The 19,968-nt window shown below is 37.6% G+C and overlaps 1 protein-coding gene across 2 annotated transcripts in view; it reads right to left on the bottom strand.

Annotated features, from left to right (window-relative positions):
* USP47 (ubiquitin specific peptidase 47) overlaps positions 1-12,192 on the bottom strand; it is a 106,340-nt gene extending 94,148 nt beyond the window's left edge. Inside the window, exon 1 of one of the 2 annotated variants that reach the window (XM_042906974.1) lies at positions 11,933-12,192. In XM_042906974.1, coding sequence (XP_042762908.1) covers positions 11,933-11,971 — 39 coding nt within the window. In that variant the 5' untranslated portion in view covers positions 11,972-12,192. The remainder of the gene's footprint in view (positions 1-11,932) is intronic. The other variant, XM_042906975.1, reaches the window with a different exon arrangement.
* Positions 12,193-19,968: the final 7,776 nt, after the last annotated feature.

Below are 19,968 nucleotides of genomic sequence, written 5' to 3'. Positions count from 1 at the left end.
TAAACTGATTTTTGTCAGAACCTCATTAGACTCAAAAATTTGTTTCTAGTATTTGTACTCTGTTACATGTTTCAGTTTTCAAAACACTAAGAATAGCAGTATATTCATACCAGCAATATTTCAGGATATAAAAGAACCTGTCCAATCAAACAATCATTTAGGATTTGTGCAAACACATAAAGATATTTAGCTGACAGGTCATAATCAGAACTGTAACCATAACTGACTAGTACATTTAATAACTAAAATACAATTTCATTTCATCAATAACTATTTATTGGACAACAATAAATGTGCTGGCCCCTAGAAAGAATATAGGATGCAAGCAATAACATAATGAAGGTATTAACAAAAATGATACCTACTGCACATTTATAGAGTGCTTATTATATGCAAGACATGTATTAACTCATTTCATGTTCCCAACAACCCTAGGAGGTAGTTACTAGTATCCTCATTTAACTAAGGTACCAAGAAGCTAAGTAACTTGCCCAAGGTCACAAAGCTTAGTATTTAAACCCAGGCACTCTGGCTGTCATCTCCTGACTGAGAAGAGTTTCTAATCTAATAAAGGTATTAACGCAGTAACATGTAACTTATAATAAGGGGGTATAATTTTCAAATGCCAAAAGATACAGTGCAATGGGTTTCAGGGTTAGGGAAATGCAATCTGGTTGAAAGAGGAGAATCAGGACGGTTTCTTGTAGGAAGTAAGAGGGGCTAGATTTTGCTGGTAGGATAAAATTTTAAAAGCATTTTTTCAAAAAACATCAAAATTCAAGACATATATCTCAGTAATTTTCATAAAAACAGTAATCTCTCAACAGTGGGCTGTAGCAAGTCTTATGTAAATGAAAATATTCATATCCATGGCTACTTTATGTATGCACGGTTCAGTTTGGTCCTACTAAACAAAAGAATATAGCAGTTGTTATTGCTTCCACACCTAGAGATAAAGTAAACAGAAGTATGCAGTAAGACAGAAAGAAGACCTCTGTTTACTTACACTACACTTATATCCACCCCTTCTTCCACCATATAAATACCAAATGATGCTCAGGAGAAAGGTGTGCTCTTTAAGAATCCTGATGTGGAGGATTATGTCATTTTTGCTAATCATTTGCCATCACTGCCAATCACAATCATTTTGCCCCAGAGACTTTGTACAATGGAGAATGTTCGTACAAAATTAGGTTTTAAGCTAACAGTATCTGGACAGAACACTTTAAAATCTGTGTAATAAACCTCACACACACACACACACACACACACATATACACACACACAAATAGGGTGCCTGGATGGCTCAGTCAGTTAAGCATCTGATTCCAGCTCAGGTCATAATCTCATGGTTTGTGGTTCAAGCCCCACAACGGGCTCTGTGTTGACAGCTCAGAGCCTGGAGCCTGCTTCGGATTCTGTATCTCTCTCTGTCCCTCCTCCACTCACGCTCTGTCTCTCTCTCAAAATAAATAAATAAACATTAAAAAAAATGAATCCGTTTTAAAAGTAGATGTCTTCTGGAACCTTAATTTATAATAGATATTTAAATATACATTTAATACTATGTTTTTCACAACACCCTATTTTCAATACAATTTTTTCTTTCCAAGTTGGGCTACCATGGTACTCTAGTACCCCAGAAATGTACTGGCTCTCTCCCTTCCATTCCAGCAAAAAATTGTGGTACCTCAACACTAAGATGCAAAAAGTTTATGTGACTAATCAAAAGAAATGGAAAATAAAAAAGAGGAAACCCTAAAAAAGTACTTAAATAGTAGTTTTCATGTAAAATCCAATTCACCCATTTAAAACTCCCTAGGAACCAGATGATAAAAAAGTACTTCATACTATGCACTCAGGGCAGGGCACAGAATTGACACATGAAAGCAAACAACTCACCTAGGAACAGCAACTAATACAGTCAAATGTGGCTAAAACAAAACTGGCCTGGGGCAGAAGACAAAAACATTAAGTTAGGAATTTAAAGAGGATAGACTGATTAAAGAGGTTAAAGAGGATAGACTGATTACACATAGGCATTCAGCTCCGCAGCTTCTCAAGATATTGCTAAAATAAGAGTAAAGAAATATTTTGAAGAGCCTAAACCTGTAAGAAACCAGAAACATGGTTTTAGAAACCAGAAAGCAGATCAAATGGTAATGACTCTACATCTGAAGAGGCTGAATTCTACATTAGCTTAGAAGAAAACCAGACACCTGGTTTATATCAGATTTACATTTACACCAAAAGACCTCCTATACTCCCAGAAGTGATGTTTCCAGGGTTGAGGCAGAGAAAATATACCACGGGCTGAAGCATAATGTGGTGCCAGAAAGTAAGTTAAGTGCTCAAAAAGCAAGGATGAACACACCAATGCCAACCAGAAAGAGCTTCCCTGGCCAAGACTGGAACAGCTTAAAAAACAAAGCAAATAAAATAGTATTGGGTTATAATTGAAAGAATACAATAAATACCCAGAAGTCTATATCGATATAAACATATAAGTAGATATATGGAGAATAGGGATAACTCTTCTTCACAGAATTACAATTAATAAACACAGAAATAATGAGGAAAATAGAAAATTGCTATTAGAATGCACCAGTAATAAGACAAGATCCATACATGGATGCTAAAAATTAGTAGGCAGAATAAGTTTAAAAAGAACCAAGATAACTGCATACTCTCCAATATTTAATAATTACTAAAGAGGAAAATAGTAACTTTACAAGTGGAGAAACCCAGCAGACACCATACCCAAGAGATCAAGGTTAACACATCACTAGCAGTACATCATATTCCCCAAGACCTCCCATATGATGTACTGAGGACACATCACATCTGTAATATCCCTCTCTTTACTTTAATTCCTAACCTCATGAGAGAGGTCATAAATCATGAGAAAATGTCAGACAAACCCAAATTAAGGGCCATTATACAAAATAACTGTTCAAAAGTGTCAAGGTCAATGAAAGAAGGAAAAGGTGAGGATTGTCACAGATAAAAGGAAACTAAGGAGACAAGGCAACAGAATGCAGCATAGGATCAAGAATTTGGATCTTGGAACAAAAAAAGCCCATTAGTGGAAAAACTAGTTAAATCTGGTTAATTTCTTACTTTTGATAAGTGTTCATAGTTACATAAGATGTTAACATGAAGAGAAGCTCGGTGAAATGTATATGAGAATTCTCCAATCTTTTTCCAACTTTTCTACAAAAAAACTTTAAAGGAAAATGGGAGGGGAAAAAAAAAAACCCTAAAAGGCACAGAAGCTGGCATTTTCAGACACCGTGGGAATAAGGGTGGGGTCCAAACTAGAAGAACAGATTGAAATTTAAGAGGCAGTGAGAACCCCCAGGCCCCTCTTTTACTCCTTGACCCTCCCTGGCAAAAGGCCAAATGACCTCGGAGAGCATGAAACAGGGTGTCTCTGCACTAGAGGACGCCAGGCTCAAATGAATGTGAGGAATGCCATACTGAAACCTGGAGAACAAATGAAAATGTATTTACATTCTTTTACATTCTTAATGATTTTCCTACTCAACTCCCAAGCTTGTCCTCTCCCGGCATAAGATCAGAAACCTTTTCTGGGAAATCAGTCCAGCACAAGATAGAAGATGTGTCATTGGTAATCTGCAAGGAAGTTATTCAACTATATCCCTCTACAGGGAAAATCATAATCACCCACTTGTAGGGCTTCTAAGCTTTTTAAGCCACCTCTTTTAAGAGCTGACTTGGAAGGATCACCAGCCATCTCATATGAAAGACAAAGCCCAAGCAAATAAACACAAAAAGGAAATCTGGAGGAAAGGGGGAATACACAGAGAGGAAAACTATACTAATTTCCCAACAGGGATAAGAGAAGCATTGCATCCACAAGTCAGAAACGGAATATTTAAAATTTTTTCAGGAAAAATAAAAAGAGTGCTTGGAAATTATAAATATGATGGCAGAAATAAAACCTCAGTAGAAGAACTGTAAGATAAAAGTTGAGAAAAATTTCCCAGAAAGCAAGGGGAAAAGAAATGGAAAATAGATGAACACAGACAAGAAAATTAGAGAAAGCAGTCAGTAGGCCCAACGACTAAACAACAGGAACTCAAGAGAGAACAAAGAAAACCAATGGAGGAAATGAAAAAAATACATTTAAGGAAATTTCCCAGAACTGATGAAATACATTTCTGAACAAATAAGACTACCCTGAACTCAATAGAAATGGATTATAAAAGACCTATACCTATTCCCGCACATAATACAGGAATTTCAGAACTGTAGGCAAAAAGATTCTCTAAGCTTCCAGAAAGGAAAAAAAAAGTTTCAAAATAGTGGGAAAGAATCTTCTAAGCATCAGATGCCTCAACAGCAACACTGAAAAAAAGAAAACAGCGGAGCAATGTTTGCAAAATTCTGAGAGAAAGTTTTTTTCTAACCAAGAATTCTCTGTCCAGCCAAACTCTATAAAGCAAGAGAAAAGAAACATTTTCAGGCATGTGAGGTCTGGAAAAAATTGTATCTCATCCAGAGACCACTACTGAAAGTGGTCCTCCAAAATGAGAAAACAAGCAAAGAAAGAAGACATCAGATACAGAACGAGGAGACCCAATACAAGAGAGACCTGAGGGGGTCTACTAAGATGACAGTAAAGGCAAATCTAAGACAACAGCTGCAATTCAAAAAAATGTAAATAAAAAATTAGTAGGTTGAACAAAATAAGACGAGATTTACACACTTGAGAGAGAGTTTGGACTAAATCAGTTTCTCAACAGTGTCACTAGTGACACTTTGAGCCACATAATTCTTTGTTGAGGATGTCCTGTGCAGTATAGGGTGATGTTTGGCAGCACAGCTGGCTTCCACTACTAGATATCAGTAGCACACTCCCTGCCCTCCTTCCACCCACCCAACAAGGCCAAATGTCCACTAGGTTGCCCCCTGTTGAGAACGCCTTGGCTAAATGAAGTACACAGAAAACTAAACAAAAGCCAATTTAAAACAAAAACAAAAACCATTAACTCAGGGAAAACAAGATGTACTAGAAAGGAAAATAATCACAGCAAACTACAGGGCTCAACTATGAATAGCTTATAGTCACATTGAGTACTGATGTAACCAAAGTACTTGCAATATGACAATACCGGGAAGATGAAGCAGGTTTGAGAAGTGTGTCTCTGAGTGGCTGGGGAGAGCAGTAAACCGTATCTTCCACTGTAAGAAGTCAGTAGATAATGCCTTAAACTCAAAAACCAAGAAGGAACACTACTAGCATGCTATTTTGAGATATGGAGATAAACATCAAAAAAATGAGTTGAAAGTGGCTATCTTTGAAGAGCCTGAAATAAAAGGGAAGGAGAATTTGCAAGCGACTATGTTTTGTCAATAATCTTGCAGAACTATTAAACTCTTTTAAATGTGTGCATGTATAACTTTGATAAAAATTAAACTTAAAAAAAATCAACTGAAGCTGGATTATGAAGTACTTTCACTGGTGAAGGCTGTGCGTGCAGACTTAGAACCAAACAGCTTTATAACTTTGAGCAAGGTCCTCAACCTCTTTAAACCTTACCTTCTTCATCTATAAGATAATGAAAAATAATAGCTGTCTTAGAGGGCTCTTACAGGAATTAAATAAGATAACATATGTAAACTGTTTAGCATAGTGTCTGGCACACAGTGTTTATAAACAGTACCTATTATTCACTTGGCAATCGGAGGGTAGTAACTATAAACTTTCAAAGTAAGTAAATCATAAATTCACCTGTTTTAGAAACTAACTGACATTGTGGAGAGGACAGCTTAGGAAAGAGAACAGCCTACAGGTCAAAAAAAACACAAAAAACAAAAAAACACCACTTAGCAGGAATACATTTGAATGAGAAAACAGAGGCAGAGCCACAAAGTGAAAAGTAAGGATACAAGTGATGAACTAATTTAAATATAAGAAAAAGGAAAAAGGAGGAGTCAAAAAAAAATCTCCCAACTTAAGCAAATCAATAGATGCTGACAACACTAACTGAACAGAACAGGAAAGAAAAGTGTTGAGAGGAGAACATGACAAGAGAGATAGAAAAGATCTTGATATTACCTACATTCAATTTGTGGGTCTTAAGAGTACAACCAACTAGAGATATCGAGTATGCAGGTGGAAATCTGAATCTAGAAGAAGAGAGGTCAGGACTGGAGACAGAAATGGGTATATTACAATGAAAGGCTGAAGCCACGCAAGTGGATCAGATTACTCTGTGGCAAATACACAGAGCAAGAAGAGAGGGAAAAGATAAAAATCAGCATAAAAAACAATATAATACCAAAAATTACCTCAAAAACTACAATTAGTTCATTTAAATTTCTTTTTTTTAGTACTGTACATGCCCATTGTTGAACTATGTAAAGAAAATCTAAATATAGCTCAATGATCCAGATATCCAAGAACAATAATTATTATTTTAGAGTATTCCTTCTAATCTTTAAGTGCGCATAACCCTAAATTGTCCATTCTTTCCCTGACAAATTTGGAATCATACACAACTGCATTGTTTTTTTGCTTTATTAAGTGGACATTTCCCCAATGGTGTCTGAAATACTAATGATTTTTATTAAACACTCCAATATATGTAAACCACGGTTGTTACTTGACATAACTACCAAACTGCCTTTTACTGGTAAAGGAAAATCAATACTCCAAATATTTTTTTTAAAGGCTAATTTTTAAAGAACGGCCAAAACCAAGAAAGATCATCGCAGCATATTTCCTCAAGTAATTAGGAAACATAAAATTAAAAAAAATATTCATTTGACATTGACCGTAGTAAATATTGATGGATTTTATTAAATACCAGATAATAGAGGGGCGCTTGGGTGGCTCAGTCAGTTAAGCATCCAACTCTTCATTTCGGCTCAAGTCATGATCTCACGGTTCGTGAGTTTGAGTCCAGCATTGGCTTCTGTGCTGACACAGCAGAGCCTATTTGGGATTCTCTCTCTCTCTCCCTCTCTTTCCCTCTCTCTCTTCTACTCCTGTGTGCTCCCTCTCTCTCAAAAATAAATAAATGAATAAAAGAAAAACAGGTAACAAATAAAAAATAAGTTGTTTTAATGTTTTGGGAGTTCTCAGGGAGCCTGGGTGGGTGGCTCAGCTGGTTAAGCATCTGACACGATCAGATCACGATCAGGTCACGATCCCACTGCTCGTGGGTTCGAGCCCTGCGTCCAGCTCTGTGCTAACAGCTCTCAGCTCACAGCTTAGAGCCTGGAGCATGCTTCAGATTCTGTCTCAGTCTCTCTGTCCCTCCCCGGCTCAAGCTCTCTCTCTCTTTCTCTCTCTCTCTAATATAAACAAAAACGTTAAAAAAAAATAAGGTTTTGAGAGTTGTCAATATCAATGGTCTTCATATAAGACCTCATATGTGAGGTCACTGTGAAGCTCAAATGAGGTAATATATACAAAGCACATATAACAGTATCTGACATACAATAAATGTTCCATAAATATTGGTTATTACTATCACCACCATTAGTTCCATATAGAAGCAGTAGTTACTGCATGGAAAAGAGGCAGAAAGAAATGCACTGAGATATGAAACTAAATACTCTTTTGTCTTTTCTTTCACTTTTCCATCTTCTCTACATTTATACACTCTGGACATCACTTTAAGTACTATGGTTAAACCATTAGTAAATATGTACCTTATCCTTAATTACACATAAGACACTTGAGGGAAAAAATAAATCTCTCCTATTTCCTCTACATATTCCTTACATGTCACAGTACAGTAATATGCACAGTGAGGACTCAATAAATATTAGTGTCACAAATCCTTATAAAGAAGGAGAATAATAAAAGCAACAAAGCAATAAATAAAAATTGGGATAATAGTAAAAGCAAGAGATCTGAAAGCCAATATTAATACAATTCAAAGAGACAGAACAGAATGAAAAAGTGAGGTGAAAAGCTTTACTGTTAACCACAATGAACAGATCACACTCTCTTTGCTCTTCTCTAGGTACAATAATTTAGGAGGGATACTAAAAACACTGGACTGTGTCTAAAAGAGAGCAACTGAGAAAAAGTTAAAGAACTGAGGACGCTCAGATTGTAGAAAAGAGGACTGACTTCCTACTCCCCCTCACATCTTCAACAATGAGAAAAAGCTATCCCATGGGAAATGATTTAGGATTTCTCTGTTGTCCAAAGGCAATCATCAAAAAATGGCAGGTATAGAGGTCTAGACTTCTCTCAGATCAAAAACTTAAAATAACATCTTTTCTAAGGCAAAGATGTTATCAGAGATTAGTCATGAAAATGTTCAAGCAAAGGTTGGAAAACAGCTTGCCAACGGTGCTGTGGAAAACATCCAAGTAGGGGATAATTGGTTAGAATTCTAGGTTTCTTTACAACGCTGTCACCACATCAATGAATATTACTGAATATATGTTCCAGAAAGGATACTGTCCTAGACCTATAATGTATACAAAAACAGAGAACTGAGAAACACACACAAAGATCTCTGCTGCCAAGGAATTCATAAAAAATAATATAAAAATGTGGGGGCACCTGGGTGGCTCAGTCGCTTAAGTGTCCGACTTCGGCTCAGGTCACGATCTCATGGTTTGTGAGTTTGAGCCCCACATTGGGCTCTGTGCCAACAGCTCAGAGCCTGGAGCTTGCTTCAGATCCTGTGCCTCCTTCTCTCTCTACCCCTCCCCTGCTCGCACTCTGTCTCTCTGTCTCTCTCTCTCTCTCTCTCTCTCTCTCTCAAAAATAAACAAACATTAAAAAATAATAATATAAAAATGTATATTACAGTTTGAGACCATAATAGATGTCACCAAGCACTATTCATTAGTTGCCAAATGAATTCCAGTCATATGTAAAGGTCTCCTAAGAAGGAGAAATCCCTAAGGTTAAAATGGTCATAAAAAGATTTTTACAATAAATGAGCTATGGGGTGTTTAAGGAAAAATGTATACTAAGAGTCTGAACAAAGAAGTAGCAAAGAGGGGATAGTACAAACAGAAGTAAAAAGCAAGTTACAGAGAAACCCGTTTGGCTGCATTAAAAACTTGTTTCATGGGAGAAGAGATAAGCTGAAAAGGAAGGTTGTGGCCAGAATCAACTGTACTAGGCCTTGAATACAAAGCTAAGTAGTTTCAAATTTATCCTGTAGACAGCATCTATAGTAACTACTCAACTCTCCTATTGCCACAGACAACAGTAAATAAATGGCATGGCTGTGTTCCAGTAAAATTTTATTTATAAATACTAAGTGTGAATTTCATATATTTTCATGTGGCACAAATTATTCTATTTATTTTTTTACAATAACAGCCATACAAAAACGGGCTACGGGCTGGATTTGACACACAGGGTTTACCAATACCTGTACTACACTAAGCTGCCTTCTTTGGAGTGGTCTACGATACATTTGTCCTGGAGCTTCAGGGATGAGAATAATATATTATTCATTCAACAACTACACACATGCATGAATGCACACACCCAACCAAGATCTAAATCTAGTAGAGGTAAGAGGTTCCCCATACAAAGGTCCTAAAGACAAAACGAAGCAAACAAAAACAACAGAATCCTCTAGATTGTTGATAATAAGCCATTAGAACCAAAGCAAGTTTTTTTTTTAATTCTACAATTTATTTTCACATAGCAAATTTATTTAGTTACACACTACTCTTCCAGACCCTCCAGGTTACACGGAGGGATCTATAAATTAGAATATAATCAAGGAACAGTGCAGGGATGTGAGTTCTAGTCCTCACCCTCTAATTTACTCATGTGATCCTAAACAAGTCACTTTCAATCCTCTGGCCCTATGTCCTCATCTCTAAAGTAAAGGGATGTAAGTTACTAGATGATCACTATGCTCTCCCTCAGCGTTAGCACTGTATAATTCTATTCCTACTACAAAGACCAGACAGGAGATGACAAAGACAGAAGTGATAATTAAGGACACAGAAAAGGCATTGACTAAATGAGCAGGCAGATAAGACAAACAGATAGGAAAAAAAACAAAAAAGTACAATATCACCAAAAGCAAATGCAACAGAACACCCAAGGAAGAGAAGCAAGTAAGAAGAATTCAGAAAGAGTATGGCTATCAAAAAAGAACTAGGTAGCTAGCTAGCTTAAAAAGGCAAGAACTTCAAGTGACAGTCTTAAGATGTGAGACTACTGTGCATGCTTCCAGGAATCATGAGAAGAGCCAGGGAAAAAGAACAGCCTGAAGATGAATCTAGATGATGGGGGGGGGGGGGGGGGGGGGGGGGGCATATGTTCCAAAAAATATAGAAGAAGAAAAAACTGGGATGTGCTTGAAGCCTTAGGTAAAGGAGTTAGTCTTAAAGGAGAGGAAATTAAAATCCAAACTTTGGTAAAAGCAGCATTACAGTATCAGCTTTTACACAACAGATATTTTCCTGCGAAGTTATATATCCATAACGCGTCTTTTATACACCAATCAGGGAAATCTGATGTTGCATTTTCTTAACGTTTCACCTATATTGATTTTTCTAATGGTCAAAAAATAAAGAAAGGACTAACTTTGGTTTTTGTAAGAATGAAAACCAGCAGTATGTACCTCTAAAAGAAAATGCATGTTGTATCTTTCTTATAGCAACTATTACTTCAATCCTTGAATAAGAGTTACTTAGGTAATAAGGTACCTCTCCCCTAAATGAAGCTCAAGGAACATTACCAGTGTTCTCTTTCTTAGTAACTTTGCAAGCTCCCAAGGCAAGAATTCTGATTAATTTATCTGCTTAGCCACTTTGCACAGAGTTTGTGATGTTCGATGAATAAATACTGACACATGATACCGGAGTTTTTAAAAAACTGTGCTTGCAAAACAATATCATCTGACAAAGTTAGAAAAATATTTTTATCATAAATAACTCTAATATCACTTTTGCAGTGTCAGAGCTTGCTTAAGTAACAACCAATTGCTACAAAGCAACTAAAAAAGCAAAACTAAGAATTTTTAAGGAACATCACTTACAAATACCAAGATTCTACACAGCTCATTTCAAAAAGACACTGCCTCTATTTAAGGTATATGAGAATAAAAATCCAAAGCATTAGCCTGATGATTAACCAGTTAAAAATACACATTTGGATACGCTGAAGATATTTATAAAGCCAACAGAGATACTATTAATATGTTGAAATTCACTGGCCAGTGCTGGATTCTACCATTAACCTTCTACTACTATTCAAGAGAAGCCAAGATGTCAAGGCTTCTCATATCACTTGCTTTTAAGAATTCAAGAAGTCACCCAAACTAGCATACACAACCCAACTACAAAAAGTAGTGCAGCTCTCCATATGGTAATGTTTGGCTATCTCTTACCTTTACATGAAAGTCACATTAACTTTTTCAACGATCTTCGATAGGCCCCATTTAGGCAGGCCAACAGTATTTACCGAGTAACAGGAGTTCAAAAAAGTCCTAACAGTTAACTCTGTTCTCCCACAGATCTCAAGTTGGGTGTAGATTTCACAAGCCCTGAAAGCTACACACTGCCACTGTCAAAACCAGAAGAAGCACCGTCACCCTGTCGTGCCCATTACCAACTGTTACAGAATTTTGTCTTCAAAATTATGTTGGCTCAACATGTTAAATAAGTACTTAAAAGGCCACTTTCTCCCCCAAAGCTGGACCTGATCCCTTCCACTCCGCTCCTTTATTTGTCCAGCCCGACAAACGCGAGAAAGGAGGTCTCGACTCCCCAGGCCCCTTAGATCCAGTCAGGTCTCCCAACTGCTCACCGCACCCACCGTACAGCCCCCACCACACACCTCCTCCTTCCCTCACAGCCAGGCCCGCACAAGAGCTGGGCCCGCAGCCGACCCCTCGCCCGGGCCTGCTCTGCCTCGAGCGGACGCAGGCCTCGGGCCTAGCCTCCTCCGCTGGCCCCTCACCTCTTTCGGGACCAGTTGGTTCTCCTCGCCGGGCACCATGGCTCAGACTCCGGCCGCTCCTCTCTGCCCGGCCGGGGGAGGGGGCAGGGTGGTGGCGGCTTTCTAACTCAGGAGAGAATGGCAGCGGCAGTCATCCTCTCCAGCGTCTGCGTTCCGGCAACCGCGGAGGCCTCAGACTGGGCCTCAGACACCAGCGCGCAGACACCGACCCACGGCTGCTCCACCGCTGCCGCCGCAGCCGCCGCCGCCGCCGTCGCCTTCGTCGTCGGCCCCTCCCCCAGCCCGCTGCAATCAATGGAAAAATGGCGGCGGCCGCTCTCGCGAGAATTCGGACCGTCGGGCTCCCAGCCCCGAGCCAGGCGCCCAAGGTGCCGAGGCAGGTGTCGTTCGCGTCTAATTACCTCAGCTCTTACTCAGCCCCGGGATGTACAAAAGTGGTTCAGCGGCCCTGCAAACGCCTTTCGTGGGAGGGATTCTGGACCGTCCATCTCGGGACTCCCCCTGCCGGCAGGGAGAGGGCCAGGCCTCAGAATACTCCATGCCTTCTGGGGCTCTTCGGACCCGCTGCCCACCAGGGAAAGAGTCGAGCCGAAAACTCCCTCTCTGACCCTACCACCCCCCCCCCCCCCCCAATACGGCTCTCCCTTCCCGTTAGAAAAGCGGCTGAACTTCAGCCCTTCTTCACATAGCCCTGTCCTCTTTCTGGAAGAGAAGGCGTCACGGGCGGTCTCTCGGCCTCCGCCCTCAGACGCGGCCCCAGCCTGAAGGAACTGCGTTTTCTTTTTCGCCTCTCCCTACCCTCTTGATGGCCCCGGCTCGAGGGACCTCAAGGCCATTTCCTGCGAGGGGAGGCGGCAGCCCTCGTCTCAGAGAAACGGTGTCACTCTCCACGCACCTCCCCCGCCAAACACACACACACCCTCCATTAGAGCGGCACTCTCCTGCCCCCTTTATGGGAACTTCCTTCTCCCGACAGGTTCAAGTCTGGGACTGAGATCGCTTCTGCGAGTAGGGCTGCGGTTTGAACATACCATCTTCTTTAAGAATGTTTTCAGAGTGCTTAAATCTCCTCTGTCAGCATTGTGCTCTGTTTTATACTAAACAAATTATGCAATAGTTATTTTTCCAAATCTCACTCATGAAACCTTACTTTATGAAGACTCATCAAGGGGTCCCTCGTGAAGACTTCCGTGGGTACAGAGATTTTACACCGTGCTGAGATAATATAATCCTGCCATATTCCTAACACCCACAGCATTAACTACCTGTACTTGTGCTCTCCAAACTTTTATTTTTAATTTTTTAATGTTTATTTATTTTTGAGTTTACTTATTAACGTTTATTAATTTTGAGTGTGAGGGGCGGTGGGCAGAGAGAAAAGGAGACAGAATAGGAAGCAGATTCCAGTCTCTGAGCTGTCAGCGCAGGGCCCAGATGTGGGGCTTGAACTCACGAACTGTGAGATCATGACCTGAGCTGAAATCAGGAGCTTAATAGATTGAGCCACCCAGGGGCCCCTTTCTAAACGTTTTTTGATTGCATTCCCCTATTAGCAAAAAAAAAAAAAAAAAAAAAAAAAAAAAAAAAAATGTGTGTAAGTCTGTATACTTGTGTAAGTCATATACACATCCTGCTATATGTGACATAAAACGTTTTTAATATGTAAAAAGGATAAGATAAAAATAAACATTTAAAGGTAACTGTAAGAGTTATTTTTTTATATTAATGGTAGAAAGAATTCTTGTTACTCTCACTAAATACATTTAGTGAAAGCAATATGATTGACTGGGTTTCAATGGTTTTTAAAATCTTTAATACCTTCTGAAGCAGTTATTAAATTGTCTGATTCAACGTTCAGACTATTTCTGTACCTCATTTTAATGGCTGTCATAAGCTGGAAAAGATAACTCACAAAGATATGTAAATCTTAATGGAAGAAGTACATCTTTGGCTGTTCTTACTAATGCAAGTATCCATTTTTATCACTTCCATCCACCAATCATGAAAAGTTTTTATTGAAATTCAACTAACTTTCTATCTTTCCTGATGTCAGCCAGAAAATGTTGCATTTTAAATTGTTAACAAATGGGTTCAGAACTCTTTGGAATTCATTGCCTGGAAGAGTTTTCAATAGCTTAGAGAATTCTGCCTTCAAGTTTTAATGTACATGTGTAAGATTTTTTTTAGGGTACTGACCCTGTCTTTATTTAAAATTTTGATATTTTGTTCATCATAGATGTTTGCATTAATTTTGAATTTTTAGGGGGCACCTGAGGGGCTCAGTCAAATGTTCAACTCTTGATTTTGGCTCAGGTCATGATCACGTGGTTCATGAGATCTGTGCTGTTAGCACAGAGCCTGCTTGGGATTCTCTCTCTCCGTCTCTGCCCCCCACTCCAAAAATAAGTAAATTAAAAAAAAAAATGTTGTAGTAAGATACTGTTTATCTTGATTACTGAAGTTGTGGCTGTTCTCTTAAGTTTTGCACCGGAGGGGAATGCCTCACCTCACTTACCATTGTCTCAGCCTTAGGTAGCACACAAACCATTTGTACATTAAACTCCTGTAATAGAAATATTTCCAAATCATTGATTTCAAAATGTTCTTCCCACTATTTAATAAGATGGTTTCTGTACAGCTCATGCTAGAAGTAGATATGTCATCTCTCCTATCACCTTTTTTGCTTATGTTTGCATTATTGTCTTCAACTCATGTTTTCTTTCCAGAAATCTTTTTCTAGCTACTTTCATTTTATTTATTTTTAAATAATTTATCTTTTTGCTAGCCTAAATTTTTATTAAGTGTTAGAAGAGCTAGCAACATTATATTCCCCTACATTAAAGCTTTTTCTATATATTAAATATAATTTGTCAAATTGGTTTCCATTCGACACCCAGCGCTCATCCCAAGAGGTGCCCTCCTTAAGGCCCATCACCCACTTTCCCCTCTCTATTTATTTATTTTTAAGTAGGCTTCACGCCAAGCATGGAGCCCAACATGGGGCTTGGCCTGAGATCAAGACTTGAACTGAGATCAAGAGTCAGTCACTTAACTGACTGAGCCACCCAGGCACCCCTAGCTTCTTTCCTTTTAGTGAGGGATTAGTTTAATGAAATAATAATGTCATTGGTAAGTTTTCTTAACCCAGCACACATAAACTGGAATAAATCACAATATATTAAGGAGCGCCTGGGTGGCTCAGTAGGTTGAATGTCCAACCTTTGATGTAGGCTCAGGTCATGATCCCAGGATTATGGGATTGAGCCCTGCATCAAGCTCTGCTCTGAGCGTGAGGCCTGCTTAAGATTTTCTCTCTCTCTCTCTCTCTCTCTCTGTCTCTCAAAAAAAAAAAAAAACAAAACAAAACAAAACCACACCATAGATTAAAATGAAAGAAAATGAAAAACATCCCTGAATTATTCCCCACATTGCATAACTCATAATTTTTACTTATAATAGTGAGATGCCAGTGTCAATCTACATATTACATATTCATAAGACAGTTTTTTTTATGTTTTTAGATAAAAATACTTTTTTAAAGTTCTAATGTTTTCTTCCCATGATCCACCTTCTCTGGTTGTATTCTTCTCTTTGGAGGCCATTGATATGGCTGTACTAAAGCCTGATAGGTTGGCTGTTATGCAGTAAATATTTGTGGAGTAAGTATATGAATGCATGAATTGATTAATAAATAAATGAGCAAATATTGATGTCTGGCTACTCTTCCTACTCTTCCCACTCTAAATTAAGTTACTAATATTACATGCGTATGTGCTTGTTTATTTTCTATATGGATTTTATGTCTTCATTCCTGAACACTCTGGTGGACACCAAACTTATACATACATCTGCCTTTTTGATGACTTGAAACATCTCAAATTTAAATTGACCTGAACAGATCATTTTTGATTTCTGAGCCTCCCCCACCTTCCTCCTGCAACATATGCTCTGTCGGCTCTCTCTACCTCAATAAGTAACACCATCATGAATTCAGTTGATCAAGTCCAAAACTTAAAAATCTTTATTTCACTTTCAATTCATTACTAAGTGCTGTTGCCTCATCCTCTGACATTTACCCCAATCCAACCAGTTCTCTTTATATCCACTACTTCCTATCCTACTCCAGTCATTATCTTTTCTTGCCTGGACTACCTAATTGTCTCCTAACTTCTAGAACTCAAACTAGAAGCTCCTAGCTTCTATTCCTATCCCACAAAATTCATACTCCACAAAATGTCTAGAGTAATCCTTTTAAAATATATCAGATTATATATAATTCTTAGTTAAAACTTTCTCTTAGTTAAAACCTTTCAAAGATTTCCTGTCCCACTCAGCATAAAATTCATATCCCTTGCCATGGCCTACTAAGCCCAATGCAAGCTAGCCCCTGGCCACTTTGTTCATCTCATCTACCACTCTTCCTTTTATAACAATGACCCAGCCACTCTGCCCTTATTGAAGCTTGTTAAATAAATTAAGTTTACCTCTGCCACAAAGCCTTTCAGTAGTTAATCCCTTTTCCTAAACATTCTTCTCCCAAATCTTTGCTCTTATGTAGTTCCATCTGGTCATTTGGGCCTCTCAAATGTTACCTCCTCAAAGAGGCTTTTCATGACCATTCAATCTAGGCTGATTGTCCTTAATGTTTCCTCTGTGCCTATAAGAGTGCCTGGCACAGGCTTAATAAATTTGTATTGAATTAATGACATTTCTTAGGGGAGATTCACATTTTAAAAAATTGCCAGGACTGGTGTAGGTCAGAAGCTTACAAATTGTTTTGGATTATTTTTCTTGTTCCCTTCACTTTAAAAAGTTCATAATATAACCCCAGTCAAAACATGAAAAATAAAAAAAGCATCAGGCACACCTGGACTGGGGGGACATTCTACAGGATATCTGGCTAGTGTTCCTGAACACAGTTAAGCTTAAGAAAAACAATAAAAGACTAAGAAACTGTCACAGACCAGAGGAGACTGGGGAGACATAACAACTAAATGCAGTGTGGTACCCTAGATTGGATCCTGAAACAGAAAGGGAATATTAATGAAAACACTGGTGAAATAAAATAGATAGTTTGGTTACTAACAATGTTCCAATGTCAGTTTCTCAGTTTTGACAAATGTATGATGGTAATGTACAATGGTAATGTAAAGGGGAAACTGGGAGGAGTACGTGTGAACTCTCTCGTTTTTTCTTAGCCACTTTCCTGCAAATCTAAAATTTCCCCAAAATAAAAAGTGCATTTAGAAATGTCCATTGTAATATGTAAGGCATTTCTTTCCTTTCTTCTTTCCTTTCCTTTCAAGACCCTTTACAAAACATTTTAAACCATTTTTAAAGCCATATAGTCAAAGTCACATTGTATAATTTAAGAGCTAATGATGTTTACCACTCTAACTGCAACTACCAGTAATACTGTTAAATGTATTCCATAAATGTGAATAGAAATTTTCACCATGACTATGTTTTAATAAAGTTAAAAAGATCTTTTAGTCAGTGTGATATGGCTTTGGACCCCTGTTTTGAGATTTAAGCTCAGACACTTTGTCCATATAAGACCTCTCTGAATCTCTTTTTTCTCAAGTAGAAAGCGGACTGTTGGCATTTATCAATTTAACATTTGCAGTTTTGGCCAGAAAGGTCCATAACATATAACCCTCCATAATTGTGCTAGAAAGGAAGTTTAAATTTTACCATTAGCCAGAATATAGGAGACTGGATAGCTGAGGGGTTGAAAGAATAAGCTGAGAATTGTTTACCTGAATTTGAATCCTACCTCTGTTATTATTCACTGTGTGGTTTTCCTTGAATAGGTTTCTTAAACTTACTAAGCATCAATTTTCTAATCTATAAAATGAGGATAATAATAGCACCACTTTTTAAGGTATATTAAATACAAAGAAAATAATAATAATCATAAAACTGTAACAAGATATTTATTTATTTATTTATTTATTTATTTATTTATTTATTTATATACGTAGCCAGTCCTGTTCTAGGCACTTTACACACATTATTTCATTTAATTATTTCAGCAGCTTTATGCAAAACTACTCTATTATCCCCTTTTTGCAAGTGAGGAACTTGATATATAAAGACTTTGAAACATGCAGCACACTGTCCAGCAAATATGAAACAATCAATATGTACTGGCTATAATTATTCCAGCCCTTGACTGAGCTCCATGAGGGATTATGCAGCCCTAATTATGCCTGGCATATAGGTGCTTTTAAATATTTGTGGAATAAATGAGTAAATAAACCAGTCATTTAGCTAGTGAATAAATCTTGTTAATCATCCAGCAACTGTACTTTGACATAGTTTCTTTATTGCCTACTCTTCTCCACTTAGGTAGTATCTCCATGAGAATGCTTAAAATTTTCTTTTGTAAAAAATGGCTCTGAAAAGAAATTCTATTTGCAATGAAATTGCAAATCTATTCGCAATGAAATTGAAGAAATTAATAAAGTGATGGCTCTTTGCCATGAGATAGGCTCTTTGATTAAGTGAGAGAGTGGAATGTAACCTTGGTCAAAGCCTTATATTTGTGATGGAAATGACATCAGTAAAGAAGCAAGAAAAAACAATTTTGAGAAACTATGTTCAGTGAGTGCTTCCACCACTGGGGTTAAAAAAAAAAAAATTCCTCAAATGAGTAGAAAACCCAGTAAACACTGAAAACATGAGTAACTCTTGGTGTAAAGATAAGAATAGGAAACATGATGCTCAGGAAAATGTAATCCAAGAGAGAGCTAGGAGCATATGCAAGTATTTTATGAAGCAATTAGTGAAGATGTTAGTAGAACTCTTAACCCACTTTGGCCTCAAAGAGAGATGGGTTCAAGGACCTGACATAGCATTTTCCATTGATATAAACTAAAAAAAAAAAAAAAAAATCATTGCCAAGGAAGTGCTTGCCTCTTTCTGAGCTGAAGATGTTTATAAAAGAAAAGGTTTATGGGTTAGTGTGTTCGACAGCATAAAAAGAGGCTCACACTAACAGAAAGTGCCTTACAAATATATCAAAGGAAGAGACACAAATATCAGAGCTTAATGAAATCAAAGAAAACTGACCATGATTCATCCTAGCTTCCTCTAGGTGTCTACAAACACTTAAATTTCAAGGTCCAAAATAAGGAGGAGTCCAATAAAACAAAGTTGGAGTCACAGTGTTAATCTTTTGAATGATTTCATAAGATCTTTGTAATAGTGTAGTGCTTACAAATTTGGTGTTTGAAGACATCTCAGTATTCCTCGAGAATATCAAGTGTTCTTTGCAATAATTACTAAATTGTGAGGATTACACATAATGTATACAGAGGTGAATATTTTACAATAATGTTGTCATGGAACAAAAACAAAACCCAGAGTCTTAAGGGAAAGATGGTAATTAAATCTTTTCAACTTGTGTGTAGCAAAATGTTAATATAAATGATGTCAAGAGACAAAATATTAGCTGGAAGAATATTTGCACCAAATATAAGAAATGGCTAATCTCCTTAATATAAAAGAACTCTTATAAATCAATAAGGAAAAGATGAATAACTCCTGTATAAAAGAGAAAAAATGGCATTTCATACAAAAGCAATATACAAATTGCCAATAAACATCAGAAAAGATGCTCCACCCTACTCATTATTAAAGAATTGCAGATGAAAAAAACAAAATGCTCTTTTCACTCTCAGATCAGCAAGATTTATGGGGAAATAAGAACTCATTTACATTTTGTAGAATATGAATTAGTGTAAACTTCTTTGAAGGCAATATGGCAATATGTACATCAAAATTATGTACAAAATGTACACATCTTTATACCCCGCAGTTCTATTTCTAAGATTATCCTACTGTACAAATGAATAAAGATGTACAGGCATACCCCAGAGATACTGCAGAACTCAGACCACCACAATAAAGCAAACATCTCATAAAAGCAAAGGAAATGAATTTTTTGGTTTCCCAGTGCATATAAAAGTTGTATTTCTACTATACTGCAGTCTATTGAGTGTGCAGTAGTATTAAGTCCAAATAAAACCCCC

This window comes from Panthera leo, chromosome D1, assembly GCF_018350215.1.
Source record: "Panthera leo isolate Ple1 chromosome D1, P.leo_Ple1_pat1.1, whole genome shotgun sequence".
In the NCBI taxonomy this organism is placed as follows: domain Eukaryota; kingdom Metazoa; phylum Chordata; class Mammalia; order Carnivora; family Felidae; genus Panthera; species Panthera leo.
The sequence above is the reverse complement of the archived record's forward strand: the minus strand, read 5'-3'. Positions and strand labels throughout refer to the sequence as shown.